At 37.6% G+C, this 16,978-nt stretch overlaps 1 protein-coding gene across 1 annotated transcript in view; it reads right to left on the reverse strand.

Moving 5' to 3' along the window:
• Positions 1-16,978, reverse strand: part of LOC111770273 (uncharacterized) — a 49,557-nt gene that overhangs the window by 13,015 nt on the left and 19,564 nt on the right. The window contains exon 5 of the mRNA XM_070249157.1: positions 13,018-13,094. Coding sequence (XP_070105258.1) covers positions 13,018-13,094 — 77 coding nt within the window. The remainder of the gene's footprint in view (positions 1-13,017; positions 13,095-16,978) is intronic.

A 16,978-nucleotide genomic window follows, 5' to 3' on the forward strand; every position in this document is an offset into this window, starting at 1 on the left:
TCCACCCCTGGGAGCCCCAACTTTGGGTTTCTGGGCCTGATCACCCCAGCAACCCTAAGTGGGGTGCCCTCTCTTGACAGTTGACTCATTGAGTATTTTAGTCACCTACTGAGTCAGCTATAAGGGTAGGAGACCTGTGATTTATTCTGTGAACTGTCCTGCTGGGGTTGTGTGCCCAGCATGGGAACTGTTGTGTGACTCTTATCTTGATAACCCTCTGGAAGAGGCCATGAGGGCGAGGTTTGATCTCATCTCTTCTTTTCTTTGTCTGTTTTGCTCATCATCTCTTCTGTTGTCACCAAGTCGAGGTTAAGTTCAGGCTGGACCTGACCAGAACCTGGACCTCCTGTAAATGGAAAACTTGGGTTTGTCTGTGCCTTTGTGATGCAGTTGGACAGGTAGATCAACCTGGAATGTAATTTGAGTTAAAACCCAGTTTCTGAGAAATCAAGAGTTTTGGCATAAAGTAAGTGCTTACATAAATTCTAAATGTAGTAGAAATTAACCCAGTATCTTTCAAGGTTAACGTCTTGTGAATTAACCTTTGGTAAATGAAAGCTTGTTTAAGTTTGTTGGTTTGATTGAAAATAGTCTTGTTGTCAGAGTTGTCGGTATTTGCATAACGATGCAGGCATGCAGCCTGGGTTTACTAGTCAAATAAGTTCATGTTGTCTGTTAGAAATTCGTCAGCAAAATAATAGCTTTAAATGAGGACCAGTTTTGTCTCATGTCTCATGAGGTTTTCATAGGTAATCTGAACATAAGTGTTGGAAACAAATGGTTTAAATAGATAAAAAGTGGGTACAATAACTGTTTTATGGTCTGTATACTTGGAAAAGAAAACACCTTTGAAATTCTTTTTGGTTTTGCCAAGTCAAGTTAAATGATAAAAATCTGAGTATCTGGGTAATTTTTGGATTGGATAGAACAAACGTTGCTAAACATCTAAGTTTATCTGCTTTTGGTTTTTATTGCAGAGATGCTAAAGTCTATGGGTCTTTTACTGTAAAGTGATGTGTTCCTAGAAATTATGAAGTGTTTAGAATGCTGATATAAAAGACAATTTGTAATTGCTTACCTTTTAGTGTTTACTAGGGTCTGTTAATGGTTAAAAGTTCTAATTAACATATGTAATTAAAGCCATTGGAAATTAATAAGGAAAACAGCTCTGCATTCAAGGAAAGTTAAAATGTAAGTTTTCAGTAAAAAGGGTATAAAGAATGGAAATATTTTTGTTTGGTTGGTTAAGAAAGATAAATTTGTCCTAATGTACTAGAAGAGAAGAAAGAAAGCATGGGACAAATTCTGAAGGCAAAAAGAAAGTTGTAGAAGGTTTGTGAAGGAGAAATTCTGAAAGGAGTTTTATGCCTGGTCAAGTAGACTGAGATTAAAGTAAATCCAATTAAGTAAATGAGTTTTAATGTTAAAAAAAAAAAAACTGCTAACAGAGATTAAGATCAAGAACCGGTTATACAGGACTGAATGAACTGAGGATGATTATAATTTTTACGACTTTTGTTTGAAATATTGTTTTTGATGTGTTGTTTTGTTTTCTCAGATTTAAGGAAATCTTTTCTCTTATGCTAACCATGTCTTATAGCAATCAGTGAAATTATACCTTTGTGAGCAAAACTGAAACATTTGTCCTTTTCTCCCTACCTGATCCCTCCAGAATTTGGAAACTCTTTGTGAGGGAGTATGGCTATTTCTTGGCAATATAGTTATTTGCATAAGTTCAATAAGAATCTGTTCTCCTTGTAACAGTACACATTTGTTATCTTACCAAAACTTTGACTGGAATGTCATGTTTGAGAGAAAGACACAGACTCAGATATGACAATACTGCCTTTGAGGAATAAGGTTGACTTTCTGGAAATAAAGCCACTTGGAAATATGGGCCTGGTACCTTGCTTTACAGAGAGAGATTCCAGCAATCTTACCTGGTAAGTAAGGAAGCTTGCTTATCTGGCAGGTGCAATGAACCTCGAAATATTCTGGGGAATCTCAAGAAAGGAGAGAAGTCACCCAAATCTAAGGTATTGCAGGCAAGGCCTCATGGAACAAATCCTTGGCTTGACTTTTCTGGCCTCAAGAAGTCTTTAAAGTTCAATCTGAGATTCCTCATGAAAAATTCCAGCAAAGCAGATTTAAGAACCTATATGATCAATTGCTATTCTTGCTGCACTTATGTAAATAATTGGGCCAAGTTTCTTGAAACTAAACTTATTTTGGCAAACCAATTAGTCTTAACTTGACTATCTTTGGTAAAAATGAGGGTGATTTTAGAGAGAAGAATTGTTTCAGTGAAAAATTATAATACGCATTTGTGGATATTAGATCCTAGTTCTGTTAATTGTCTTTGAGGCTTTTTCTACCTGTGAAGTGAACTGCATCCTGAATTCTTCTACTGAAATATCTGGTTACAAACCTCCAAACTAATGTTTTCAATTTTTCCCTCATTTTCATTTGGAATCATTGAGAATTGATCATGCTCTTTTTCCTGAAACCTTGCAAACTGAAGCTGAACAACTTGATAGAAACTTAAGAGAGATTCCTATCTGTTGCTGTGTAAGCTGTAAGCCACTCAAAAGATACCTGAATGCCCGATGACATCATCAGACATTTCAAGCTGCAAAAAGATGCTTTGACTCTGACATCTAGAAGTCTTCTTGACTGCCTGCCCCTGGACGCAGGAACTAATTTATAATTTGCTCCAACCATTAACCTTGTTACCTTCCAACATCACAAGGGAGAGAAGACCACGACTGCATTCTATTGTTTAATTTGGTTTACAAATGAGTCTTACTTAAGTGTAGGTGAGGATGTTACACTGTCTAGCCTCAAGAATGCCTGCTACTTTCTGTTAACTCTGCTAACCCAGTAAAAGATTTCCTTCTACAGGCTCAAGAAATTACCACAGAACAAGAGAAAAAGATGTGGCAGTCAAAAGGGGGAATTTTTGACACCCCCTCGCAGATGTGGTTCGGGCCCAATAAGAAACCCACTCCATGGGTCACAAGGCCACTTTCCCTTCCTAAGGGACCCTTTGAGGTATGACAATTGGACTTTGTCCAAATGCCACCATCTCAAGGATAAACATATCTTGTAATGATCTGTATGTTCTCACATTGTTTTGAGGCCTTTCCTTGCAGAAGAGCGATGGCTTTAGGTAAATTATTATCAAAAAGAATAAATTCTTGTTTGAGGAATTCCTCCCGAGTTACACAGTGACTGGGGGAACTCAAATCTATTTGTAATGTTTGGCCAATATTGCAGCATTTCTACTGTGCCCACCATCCTCAATCCTCAGTATTGGTAAAAGGAACTAATGGCACAACCAAAAGTTAATTGGCAAGCTTTCAGAAACATTTACTCTCTCACGGCCAAAAGCTCTTCTGCTAGTGCCCTTTAATCTTAGATCTATACTTTTTGTAAACATCGGCTGTCTCCTTTTAAATAATACAACAGCCTATGCAATTAAATGAAGAAATATATGAACCAGCTTTGCTTAAGGGATGTATTACATTGTTTTCATGGTCTTATTGTGGTGCTTAAAAGAAATGAAAGATTTGTAGCTGATTCTTTCACAGAGAAGTCCCAGAACTTAAGGATCATGGACTGTAACCTGAAGAATTTATTTATTGAAAGAGACATCAAATAAGACTGTTTGCAGCCCTGTCGAAAAGGACCAAACCAGGAGGAGAAGAAGACGACATCTGTTGTAGACAGCTGTCCCAAGACTCCGGACCAGGCCTGTATTCCCAACCTTATATCTCCTCATTTAAACCTTTGTTATGCTTAAACTGTATACCTATTTTATAATTGTTTGGAATCCTATCATACTTAAAGTGATTAATTTGGAACAGACTGGTCTTGAAGGCCAGGAATTTATCGAGTGACTCCTAATGGAACTCAATGGTTATGTGGAACAAATCTTTGGCCTTGGCTACTGCCTGGATGGCTAAAACATTGCACCCCGAGTTTCCTTTAAAAGCAGGGAAGGAGTCAGGCTGAGTTAAAACCTGTCGCCAATCTCCCTCTCTTTAAGGCCGGATGGGCTTGTTCAGTGCTCCGCTGGTATGGCTATATTTGCAGCCATATTTGCTCCTTTGGGCCTAAAAGATGTCATTATTACATATGGAAGATCTGACTAAATTTACTCAAGAAGGCCTTAACGATAGTCAAGCAGGAATAGTCTCATTAAATACTGAAATGCCTTTAATGAGAAGGGCTGTCATTCAAAACAGAATGGCTTTAGATATTCTTACTGCATCCCAAGGTGGTACATAGACAATCATTCAGACTGAATGCTGTGCTTTTATACGTCATGAATCTTCCAATGTGTCATCTCTGAAGAAGCAAGTGCATGCCTTATGCGATCCGACACCCAGTCTTGAGTTGTTTGGTTAGCTCCCTTCCGGTATCAGTTCCCTTTTCCAATCCAGATTGGAATTCTTATTTCTACTACTTCTTGGAATCCTTGTACTGGTCATAATATTCAAACTAATTGTTGTTTTCTTTTCTCAGTGTTGTAAGAGTAGCATACAAACTAAAGTAATGATTGCTCGACGGCTTTAGATGGTTGATCTGTCTTATAACCCTGGACAAATTTCCTTTTCTGCTAGAGACTATGACTAAGAATGCATTTCAGACTAATCCTTTCAAAAATGCTGTTATTATCGTTACTGTACTTGTTCTATAATCATATACAATGTAAATGCAAGGTGTCATAGAAAAGCGCATATACAATGTTTGTGCAACAATCTAAATTAATTACATAACATATGAAATGCTTCCTCTGTTAATAAATATACTTCCATGCTTGTCCACTATTTCCCCCCACCGTGGACGACTAGGCAAATAAATAAGATAAAAGCCTAGCACCGAGGGACATGATGGACCCAGGGCAGGCAGCAACCACCCTGGCGCCGAGGGACAATATTTTGATCATCAATGCTTTCTATCGAAAGATTAGAGATCAAAAGGGGGAAATGACAAATAAAAATGGCAAGCATTAGGATATATTGGAGTATATGAGGAAGCCATTTGGTATAAAACTAATTCGGCCTGATTCTTTTTTTCAAAAGGGCCTGACTGTGGCTATTGAGCACGCATTGCATATCTACTTAGACATTTCCTATGGCCAGAACAAAGGCCCTTGAGATAAAGGTGCAACTTTCCCCCACATTAGCATTTCCTTAGGGATAAGCATTTTTCCTTAGGCTAGGAATTGATTGCTGCACTCACCTCCCAGCTCACCTGTGACCACCCAGCTGGAGACAACAGACTGCCACCCTGCTGTGTTCACAGAGACAGCAGACCTACCTGCTATTTCCATCAATCGCTGTGCCGACAGAGCAGTCTCGCGACTATTGTAAAAGGGACATTTCAATCCTATGTGAAACATCCTCTTTGAGGGTATATAACCACCCTTATACCCCGACTTCTTTGGAGTGCTCTGTTCCTTTGTGGAAAGACTCTCCCGGGTTATAATCCTCAGATTTAAGCTCAGAATAAACTCACCCAAATTTTCATTTATAGATTGGATATGGATTATTTTCGTCGACATCCTGGAGGATTAAATTTAAGTACCCCTCTTTTTTTTTCCCCTGTGGGCCACCTTCAAAATATAAATAAAAGTATAGCCATTCAGAATCCACCAAGAATACTTTTCAGTATACAGCGAATATGATACACAAGACGGTGGGTTGTGTGATTGTGTTTGGAGGGGTGTGTGTGTGAGAGAAACAAGAGGGCGGAGGGTGAGAAGGAGGGCTGAAGAGAGAGAAGGAGGGTGGGAAGAAATTCCCATGTGTCCCGTGATTGGCTGTATCTGGCCCTCTGGTATTTCCTTATCTCATTTAACCTTCACAACGATTTTGGAAAGTTAAGTGTTAATATCTCTCATTTATAGAAGAGAAAACCAGTCATTTGTCCAAGTCACACAATTAGTAAATAAAAAAATGGATTATGAAACTAAGTCTTCTAACCCAAACTTGCAATCCATTTTCACTATATCTGATTAATACAGGTCTAGCTTACCAGGGGAAGATTAACTCAGAAAAGCATCAAACCCTTCCTGTTCACTGTTGGTTGCGGCAAGTAATGATAACTAATGAATCCGTTTTCACCATTTTCCTTCCTTCATGTCCGTGCAACATTTCTTTCATGAATCCAGAAGCAGAGGTCCTGTTCTGCATACATGTGACTCACAGAGTAGCAACTCTGGAGTGGGACCATGGATCTCATCACGGTGACTCTTTCAGCCTGGTTAGGTTGGAAAGATTAATCTCTCCTCTCTCCCCTCAATCCACTCCTGAAGAAACTGAGGTTTAGAAACCAAAGGATTTGGTCACGTGACCCAGCTGCTAAGGGCAGACCCTGACCCACGTCAACGATGCCTGCCTAGGCTTCCTCCCCTTGTGTCACAGCTGGCTATGGGTCTGAGGCTCGTGCCCATGAGAAGGGCAGCATCACCAGACCCAGTCCCAGTAGTTTAACTTCACATTTGTTCTTTCTACATGGTGGAGACTCTGTTTTTTCTCTGGTAAAGCCCATAGTGAATATACATTTGAAAGTACTCCAAGCAGATGTGGGCATTCATCCTGTGATCTAAGGGGTTACTCATACTTTTCCACCCAGCAGATTAAAACAAAAATCTGAGACAAGAGGAGCCGGTGCCCCTGGAGATTCTGTCCAGTTGTCAGACATCACAGTGATTTTCTGCCTTGCATGTTGAAGCCACTGGAGCCTGAGGGCTGGGCTTGCATGTATAACGATGAGCTGTGTTTGCAGATGCTGATGTTGAGATTCTTTCAAGGTGCATTTTTAAGCTTTGTTAGGCAAGACCAGAATAGCTTTTAAAAAGTTAAGAGCGTTTTTACGTCATAGGTCTAATTTTTCCTGTCTATTAAGGCAGTCTCCTTTTGCATACTTTACCCAATATTCCATATATTATGGAGTTTTTCCACTGTGGCTATTGTTCATTACGTTTGGAGAAATAATAGGGTTCACCTTGACTGTTTATGCAGTCAGGGATCTTAGTCTTGAACAGTTGTCTAATGTCTGAACACTGTCATTTCACACATTTTTTTTATATTTTTAAGTTGTTTGAGGTGAAAGAGTGCCTCCTATCCTTGTTACTCCATCATAGGGGATGAAGAGTCTGAAACTATAATTTAACCCATCTCAATCACACTTTTGTAAGAAGGAAATAAAGGAAAGATATTTAGTGGCCTCCATCGCAAGGTCACCAAAACCTAGGCCCTGACTGAGAAGTATTTGGTTGATAAGCTAGCTCCTAAAACATTCACTTTTTCTGATTACACTTTGCGTGTGTGTGTCAGGCAGAAACATGGAAACTGCAGGAATTATCTAAAATCGTCCAGTTATCATAATCATAGGGGAAATATGGTAAGAAATGAGAATATGAGTAAGTATAAACATAAAAGTGGTAATAACAAAATGTAAGTCAACTTTTTTCCAATTTACTATTTTTAAACAATATTTTTTGTATATTGTTTCTACTAGAAAAGAATTAAGATGCTTTCAAATATCTGACAAAGATTTATGATTTTAACCATATGCTTTACAGTACTCAATTAATTATGCAAATGATGATTAAATGTGTGGCATTAATTTGTTAAATCCATAAAATTCTCTTTATTTATATGAGTAAAGTGTAGGTATTCAGAATATTCCTATCTAATAGAAAGTTTTATGATAATAGAAAAATTCTTTATCTGTAAAGTCCAGTACACATGGCTAGTGAACACTTGGTTATGGCTAGTACCGTGAAGGATTCAATTTTTAATTTTATTTAATTTTAATCAATTAAATTTAAATAGCCACAAGTAGCTAGTGGCTATTGTATCTGACAGTGCAAATCTGGAGAAATGTTCATAGTTTAATGAAATGACAATTATTTGGCAAATTATAACTTTAGGCATGGTACATTAAACAAATAAAACTATTAGTGGATATTTCTCACCCTGCCCTAATACCTTCACACATTAAAGAATCTACACTATTGTTAAGGTTGCTGGTAAGTATCCAAACACGGCTAAGCAGCCACATGGCATTTTATACTCTTGTAGAAGGGCCCTGAGCTCCAGCATAGTATTGGCCAAGAACATATGATACTTGATCTTCAGTGAGGGGCTCATTTAGAGATGCTCCTTTAATGTGGGACCCAGCGGTACTACCAGGATGGGAAGTGCTCAAGGGAATTGGGCTGGTGCTGGTACCCAGGTAATCTGTTTGCTTCAAAGAAAGTAGAAATAGAAACACTAGTCTGTCAGATGAATTTGGGAAAGTGGTTAACACCCTAATATTAAAATCGCAAGAAAGGAAATGAAATAAAAAAAACAGAGCCATATGGGTTTGCAATCAAGTTGAATCCAGATTTTTTATTTTTTGGTGAGGAAGATTGGCCTTGAGGTCACATCTGTTGCCAATCTTCCTCTTTCTGCTTGAGGAAGTTTGTCGCTGAGCGAATATCTGTGCCAATCCTCCTCTATTTTGTATGTGGGATGCCCACCACAGCATGTTGTGATGAGCAGTGCATAGGTCTGTACCCAGGATCTGAACCTGTGAATTCTGGGCCACAAAAGTGGAGCATACAAGCTTAACCACCAGGCCTGCCCCTCTAACTTTTAATGAACATGTAATGGCAATAACAACAAATTAAGACTATTAAATTCTTAATTTTGAATATTAATATATGAAATCAGTATTAATATCAATTTTGAATATTTGTACAAAAATTCTGAATAAAATAGTCACAAGAAAAACTGAGCAGTTTTTCAAGAGAATAATATGCCATGGCCAAGCATGTTATATTCTGCCTCAAGTGTTATATGCGGTTTTATTCATTGTTATATGCGGTTTTATTGCACTGTCCTCCTCAGCTGTCTGGTATTCGGTGTCTGGTTATTAAGGAATTCTTAATCCCCTAAATATGCCAGCTACCTTGTCACTAACGTATATTTAGGAAGACCAAACGCTGATCTCTACTTGTGTCCACTTGATGAGTGAAAGCCAAGGGGGAGGGAAGAAGCCCAGGGCAGAGAGCCTCGAGCACCACCGCAGTGCATCCCCCTGAGTGACATTCATTCAGGAATTCCTCTACTGCTATTAACTGAGGATCAGCAATTTTTTTCCTAAAGGGCCAGATAAATATTTTTGTAGTTACTCAGCTCTGCTGTTGTAGCTGGAAAGCAGCCATTGACAATATATAAATGAATGGGTGTGGCTGTATTCCAATCAAATTCTGTTACCCCTTGGTTTAAATTGATAGATAAAAAGAAGCTCTGAGAGATCTCCTTAGTTTGTGTCTGCCAGGTGTAAGAATTTTGGAGGGGAAGTGATGGAAGAAAGAATTTTTAAAATTTCTTTAAAAAAGGACTAAATGCATAAAGCAAAAATAATGATGATGCATTCTATGATGTACATTATAGGCAGAAGTGAGCTTATGATGAAAATAATCCAGAGGATAGGCAGGCAAAAAGTAAATATACTGTTTAACATTCTTACCTTATATGCTAGGTAGTATAACGATATTTGAGGATGGACTGGGGTAAATACTGGAAACCATAGAATAATCTCAAAAAATAAAATAAAGGGTATATCTGATAAGCCAAAGTGGAAATACAAAAGAAAAAAAATTCAATTTAAGAAAAGGCAAGAAAGTGGGAAAAGGAAACAAGCAGCAGATAGGCAGAAAGGAAAAAAGGCACCAGTGGTACATAGAGACATAAATGCATAGATATGTGGTTACTGGACCAGCATTAGAATGAGCTATGAACTTGATAGCATTGCAGATTCATGGGCTCCACCAAACATACTGGTGATGGGTCCAGAAAAGTATGGCTTAATAAGCTCTCCAGGTGACTCTTATACATGTTAAAGTTTTAGAACTGCTGATATAGATAATTACATCAATTGTAAATTGTCTAATGATTACATTTAGAGATTGTCAGGCTGGATTTAGGAAAGAAAGGAGGATACTACACATTTTTATATATATATATATATATATATATATATATATATATATATATACACACACACATTTACACAATATATACATTTTAAATATATACGTGTGTGTGTGTGTGTGTGTGTGTGTGTGTATATATATATATATATATATATATATGTAAGATAAATAGGTCAAAAGTAAAAGGATAGATGAGAGAATATTATGGAAACACTAATCCAAAGAAAGCTGTAGTGGCTGTGATAATACCAGACAAAGGAGACTTCAGAACAAGGAATATTAACAGGGTCAGAAAGCCATTTCATAATCAAAAAGTATCCAGTTCCTCAAGCCCACATTCACAAGAGTGAATGTACATAATAATAGCTTCAAAACATAGGAAAAAAACAGAAGTGAAAAGTAATAGGAAAAAAATAAAATGGTAAAGATGGTTCAACACCCTTCTCTCAGTAAATAGATAGCAAATCAGTAATAGCAAAGAAGAAAACACTATCAAATAGACTTAATTATCAATTATAGAAAACTCCACCCAACAACAGAATACCTGTTCTTTTAAGTCCATATGGAATAGTCACCAGGTTAGACCATATGTTGGGCAACAAAACTCTAGTCTCATAAATTAAAAATATCCAATCACACAGAGTGTATTCTTAGACCAAAATGGAATTATTAAAATCAGTAACAGAAATATCTGGGAAATGTTTGGAAATTAGGCAATACATATTTATATAACCCATGAGTCAAAGAAGAAATTTCAAATGGAACTTAAAATATGTTGAACTGAATAATAATGAAGATAGAACATGTCAAAACTTGTGACATTCACCTAAAAAAAGGGTTTAGAGGGAATGGCTAACATCCAAAAGACTGATAATAAGAAGGATGATAAAGATGTGGAGTCAATGGAGCAGTCATAAATTAATAGTGGGAATATAAAACAGTTTTAAAAATTGGAAAACAGCTTGTCAATTCCTCCTAAAGTCAAACATACAACTACCTTACTTCCTAGCAATTTTACACCTAGGTATTTACCTAAGATAAATAAAAACTTAGACCCATTCAGATACTCTCACAGAAATGTTTATAGCAGCTTTATTCATAATAGCCCCGAACTGGAACAACTCAAATGTCTGCTGACAGGAGAAAGGACAAATAAATTATAATATATTCATATAATGGAATACTACTCTGCTATATATTGGATTGAACTGATACATGAAACAACATGGATGAATCTCAAAGTAATTATGCTGAGTGGAAGAAACAAGACAAAAAAGAAAACATACTGTTTGATTACATTTATATACACTTCTAGAAATTGCAAAATAATTTCTGGTCACAGAAAGCAGATCAGTGGTTGCCTGGAGGCAGAGGGGGAGGAGGCTGGGAGGTGGGAGGGATTACAAAAGCATTGTGGGTGATGGATTTGTTCATTATCTTGATTGTAGTCATGGTTTCATGGATGTATACACATTTCAAAACTAATCCATTTGTAAGTATATGTGGCGATGGATATTTATTAGACGTAGTGTGATCAGTTCTCAGTATATACAAACACTGAATTATTATGTTGTACACCTGAAACTAATATAATGTTATATGTCTATTATATCAAAATTTTTAAAAAATGAATCCAAGTGTATACTTTAAAGATGTGCTGTGTACTATATCAATACAGATGTTATTAAAAACATGATATCATAGATTTATATAAAGATAGATGTAATATATACGATAGCTGAAATATAGAAGATGGGGCTATAAATTGCAAGGTTCTTACACTTGATGAGTAAGAGTTCAATATTAACTCTAAGTAGATTCTGAATAGTTAAGAATATATATTATAATAGAGACAGTGACCACTAAAACTGATCACAAAGTATAGCAAAGAAGCAAATTAACATGGAATTTTAAATAAATACTTAATTAACCCAAGAAGACAAAATAGAGAAATATGGGAACAAAAGCCAGATGGAAAAGACAGAAAATAATAAAATGGATGACCTTAATCTAACTGTATCAATAATTACATTAAATGTAAATGGGCTAAACACTCAAAATGAAATAAAGACATTGTCACAAGGGATAGAAAAATAAGAGGGTTTGATAAACTAAGGGATGTCTTCAATCCTCAAGTTCTTTATGTTAAATCCTATGCCACATAGTTTTCTTATTTCAACAAATATTTTGAATGGCTGCATAGCACTCAAACTTGCAGTTATAATAGATGTAATCATCTCCAGAACTAGGTTTCTATACACAAGGTTGGACAACATATCTAAGGTCTTTTCTGTTCTTCATCTCTGATAACTTCAACAGCTTATGTTTTTATTCTCTTTTCATGGCCATTAACAATCCCTCACTGAGCACTTTTGCAGTTCCTGATTTAGAGAATACTCGATGTATGATAATGCAGAATTATACCAAGGTCATTAAATTTCAGCACATACTAGTCAATAATAAAATATTCATTCTACGTATCATTCAGAAATTCCTTACCAAGAACCATGATCCATATATTACAAGCCCCAATTCATATTGCTATTCAATTCTAAAAACCTCACAGAGCATTGGATCCCAGCCTCCCGAGACCACTCATTGCTGGGCTTTATCAGATGTATCTAGAAAACTCATGTCTGTGAGAATGTCAGTCTTTCCCTGCTTGACCAAATGGGATCTCCATCTCTCATGCAACTACAGCCCTGACATGGGAAGCTCAAATCATTTCTTGACAGGACTTAATTTCTTCATTCCTCCATTATAGCTCTTAATATTACTAAGCTGAGCACATAGGAGAGAATAATCTGGTCAGTGAATGCATAAACACTGGCTGGAAGAGACTCGGCCACATAAGGAGGACTAGGTTATTTGGAACCATTGTTCAGTTCACTGGAATGGGAGGAACTGGGAAGCACATAATCAAATGGGGTTCTTTTGGGTAGGATGCTTCAGAGCAATTAATGAAAACATTTACGTCTCACTATTTCAACGAGAAGGAAACACTAACTTACACATACCATAGTTCTGCACCTGCCAAAACTGATCAGTCCTCCTTGGGATTCCTCTACTGGGAAAGAACAAAGAGAATCCAGAGCTGGGAAAGGAAAAAGAGACCATGAGAGCAAGCATAATTTAGGGTTACCATGAAAGGAAGTAACATTTGGCTCTTCCATTCCATTTTGCATAATACCTCTAACTGTACAAACACAACATATGAAAAGATTAGAAGGATTGTAGATAAACCCAAAATCTTCCCCTAATCCCAAGGAAACCCAAATACTTCAGCAGACATTTTTCTGGCCTGTCCTCCACTTTGGGGAAGCTGCTCTGCACCTGAGACTAGGCTGCTCAGCCCTGCCCTGAACAGGTCCTCCTCCATCCATTCACATCTTCCAGAACTGAAAAGGAGCCACACCATCCAACCACACCTTACCTCATGGCCTTTGGGTCAGGTGAGGTTGAACAGGTTAGAAAAGACATAGAACTGGTCAGGAAGTATTCAATATCCCAATTCCAGAGAAACTGACTGTGATTAAACACATTATGACATATTCATGTAATAAACGTGAAGTCAGGAAAAATATCGTGAACACGGAAAACATTCCAGAAATACTGTCAGTAGAAAAATCAGGTTATAAAAGTGTAGGTACAATATGATACCATTTGAAGAACATATGTGTATCTCAATATCAAACGACTGAAAAATCATCAGACTTCAATAGAGAGAAAAAGGTCTAGAACGTTGTATATTCACATATTGACAGTGCTTATCTTTTGCGCCTGATGGGGGTTTTGTTTATTTCAGTTTACCTTAACTTGCTGATTCAATGGCCATTTCTTAAAATATCTATGCATGTGAACATTTGTTGTGTATTAAGTGGAAGCTGTTTTCTAAAATGTGGAAAGTACATTCTTGTAAACAGAGTTTAGTAGGTCTTGGAGGAATGTACTAAGTTTGAGTTGTTTTACTAAATGGTTTTTGTTTCCTTCAGTTACCAGTGACACAATCTCCTCTCAGGTTTATAGGCATGCTCATTGTTGGATGACCGTCTAGACAGATGGTCAAGTCCCTGAGTATAGGTAACATGTATTGTTGCTGGTCTCGGGGCTACATCCTTTTGCAAGTTTTCTGTATGGAACCCTTTCCCACCCTGTTAGTCACGTCCTCCAGAAAGCTGCTCAATTATCTTATCCCATCAGTCTCACTCAGCAACCATCATCATCAGAATAAAAAAGGTAACGTAGGAGTTACCATGTGACCCAGAACTTCTGCCCTTAGGTATATACCCAAGAGAATGGAAATATGCATTCACAAAAAAACTAGTACAAAAATGTCCTCATTTGTCACAGCCAAAAAGTGGGAGCAACCCAAATGTCCAGCAACAGATGGATGAAGAAAATGACATTTATGGATATAAGGGAATATTACGCAGCCAGAAAAATAAGGCTATTTTGATACCGAATGCACGTGGATGAACTTGAAGACACTGTGCTAAGTAAAGTGAGCTCGTCATGAAAGTATAAATTTTGCACGATTGCTCTACTATCAGGGTCCTAGAAAAGTCAAATTCACAGAGACAGAAAGGATAACATGGTTGCCAGGGCTGGGAGGAGAGGGGAATGGGGAGTTAGTGTTTAATGACACAGAGTTTCAGTCGAAGATGAGTAAGTCCTGGAAGTGGATGGTGCTGATGGTCGCACAACAATGTGAATGTACTTACTGTCACAGAACTGTACACTGAAAAGTGGTTAAAATGGCACATGTAATGCCATGTAAACTTTCCAAAATAAAGTAAAAGAATAATGTGCTTATCTACCACATGGAAGAACTTTGAAAACCTCATGCTAAGTGAGAGGAGCTAGACATAAAAGGACACATATTGCATGGTTCTATGTAGACTGAATTTCAAGAGTCAGCAAATCCATGGAGACAGAACACGGGTTAGTGGTCTCCAGAGTATGGGAGGATGAGGGATAGGAAGTGACAGCTAACAAAGACAGGGTTTCTTACTAAGGTGATAAAATGTTTTGCAATTAGATAGTGGTACTGATTTGTACAACCTTGTGAATATAGTAAAACGTTTTCTTTTGAGTACGTTTTTACAAGGTGAATTTGGGGCTGGCGCAGTGGCGTAGTGGTCAAGTTCAGCACACTTTGCTTTGGTGGCCCGGGTTCACAGGTTTGGATCCCAGGCATGGACCTACACCACTCATCAAGCCATGCTGTGGTGGCACCCCACATACACAATAGAGGAAGATGGGCACAGATGTTAGCTCGGGGCCAAGCAAAAGAGGAAGATTGGCCACAGGTGTTAGCCCAGGGCCAATCTTCCTCACCAAAAAAAAAGAAATGGAATTTTATGACCATGTATATATCTCAACTTAAAAAGTAACGTAAAAATTTACAACACAAATTCCTTACCGTCTCGGTGCTCTCATAGGTCATCATAGTTTGATCACAACCCAACAGTGGTAGCTGCAGTCAGAATGTCATCACTGCCTTATCAAACACCAGTCACATTATCTGAATCTCCCTAGTGGCCTTCGATGCATTTATTCCTATTCAGGGTTTACCTTACTTACCAGAGGAACATAAAAGATCCACTATGTCATTTGAGTCTTTTTATCACCCCAAATACTAAGATGGCATGCTCTGGCATATCATAAGCACTTACTAAAAATCTGATTATTTGACCCCAATTCTAGTTCTAGACATTTCTTAAGAAAATATTGAGATAAAGAAATGCATGTACGAGTATGTTCAATACGTAGTTTTTGACAGCCAAAACTAGAAACACAAAAATCTAACAAGGAACAGGTTAATTAATTTGGTCCTGCTAGATGATGGCATGTACAGCATTATTAATCAGGATGATACTGGTCCAAGTGTAAAATACACACTTAACTGGGGAATGGTATCCAGTTGAAACTTAAGACATAGATTCTGTTCTCAGATTTTCTAGAGTCCATGACATTTTAGTGTCTTGAGTTTTTCATCAGTAAAACCAAGAGTATGAAGATCCCTTACTAAGCATGAATATCTTGGAGAAATATAATCTACATAAAAACTTAATAATATGTTGTAATCCCATATAAGTATGTTAGCTATTTTTATTGAAGAACGTTGCATGTCTACTAACTGGGTATTATAAAAGAAACAATTTTCCTTTTTAGAGTAATATTGTGCTTATCAGCCCTGCTGTGATAATGCTCACAAAAGGGGGGGGGGGGAATCAGGACTTTTACTTGAGAATGCATTTTTAATTCATAAATCAAGAGTTTCTAGAAAAGAAGAGGAGGAAATTTCCCTCCCACCGAAATGCAGCAGAAACAAAGAGACATTTGTGAATCACAACCTGCCCAAAGAAGCTGACGTGATCAAGCGTCTCATAAAGTGAGAACATCAGTAAGACTCTCAGTGCTCTGAAGCAACAAAAAAGACATGGGTAAATAAAATGATTCCTTACTTTCTTCTATTTCAATCAGTATTTGGAAATGATTTTGGGAAGACAACTAAAAATCAGATATTATTGCAAAATTTTGTTAAATTTTTCTTATATCAATAATTTAAAGTCAATGATTTTATGAAAGAAAATCAACCATCCTCAACGTTGATTTTTGCATGTAAAACAATTCTTTCCCCTCATCAACGTTCTTCTTTTGGGGATGGCAGGACTGAGGAGGAAGTCACGAGGCACCAGGCTTTTCTTGGGGCACAGAATGACTTCCTTACACGACACTCTCCAGGTCCACACCCGCCCGGCTCATACACATAAACAGATGGAAAGGAGGACAGAGCCTGGACCACGGGAATAGGTTTACAGCACGTTCCTGGGGTCAGAGCTCTGGGAACCCCGAGGCTCTGAGACAGTAGCTGCCCCTCAGAGCTCCCAAGTAGAGAACTTTCCAGGATTTCCCAAACTAAGCTCAGTGCCCCCTGGCTGGAAATCGTCCTTTAGGGCTCAATATCCCACTTCC

This window comes from Equus caballus, chromosome 24 (assembly GCF_041296265.1).
Source record: "Equus caballus isolate H_3958 breed thoroughbred chromosome 24, TB-T2T, whole genome shotgun sequence".
Classification (NCBI taxonomy): Eukaryota; Metazoa; Chordata; class Mammalia; order Perissodactyla; family Equidae; genus Equus; species Equus caballus.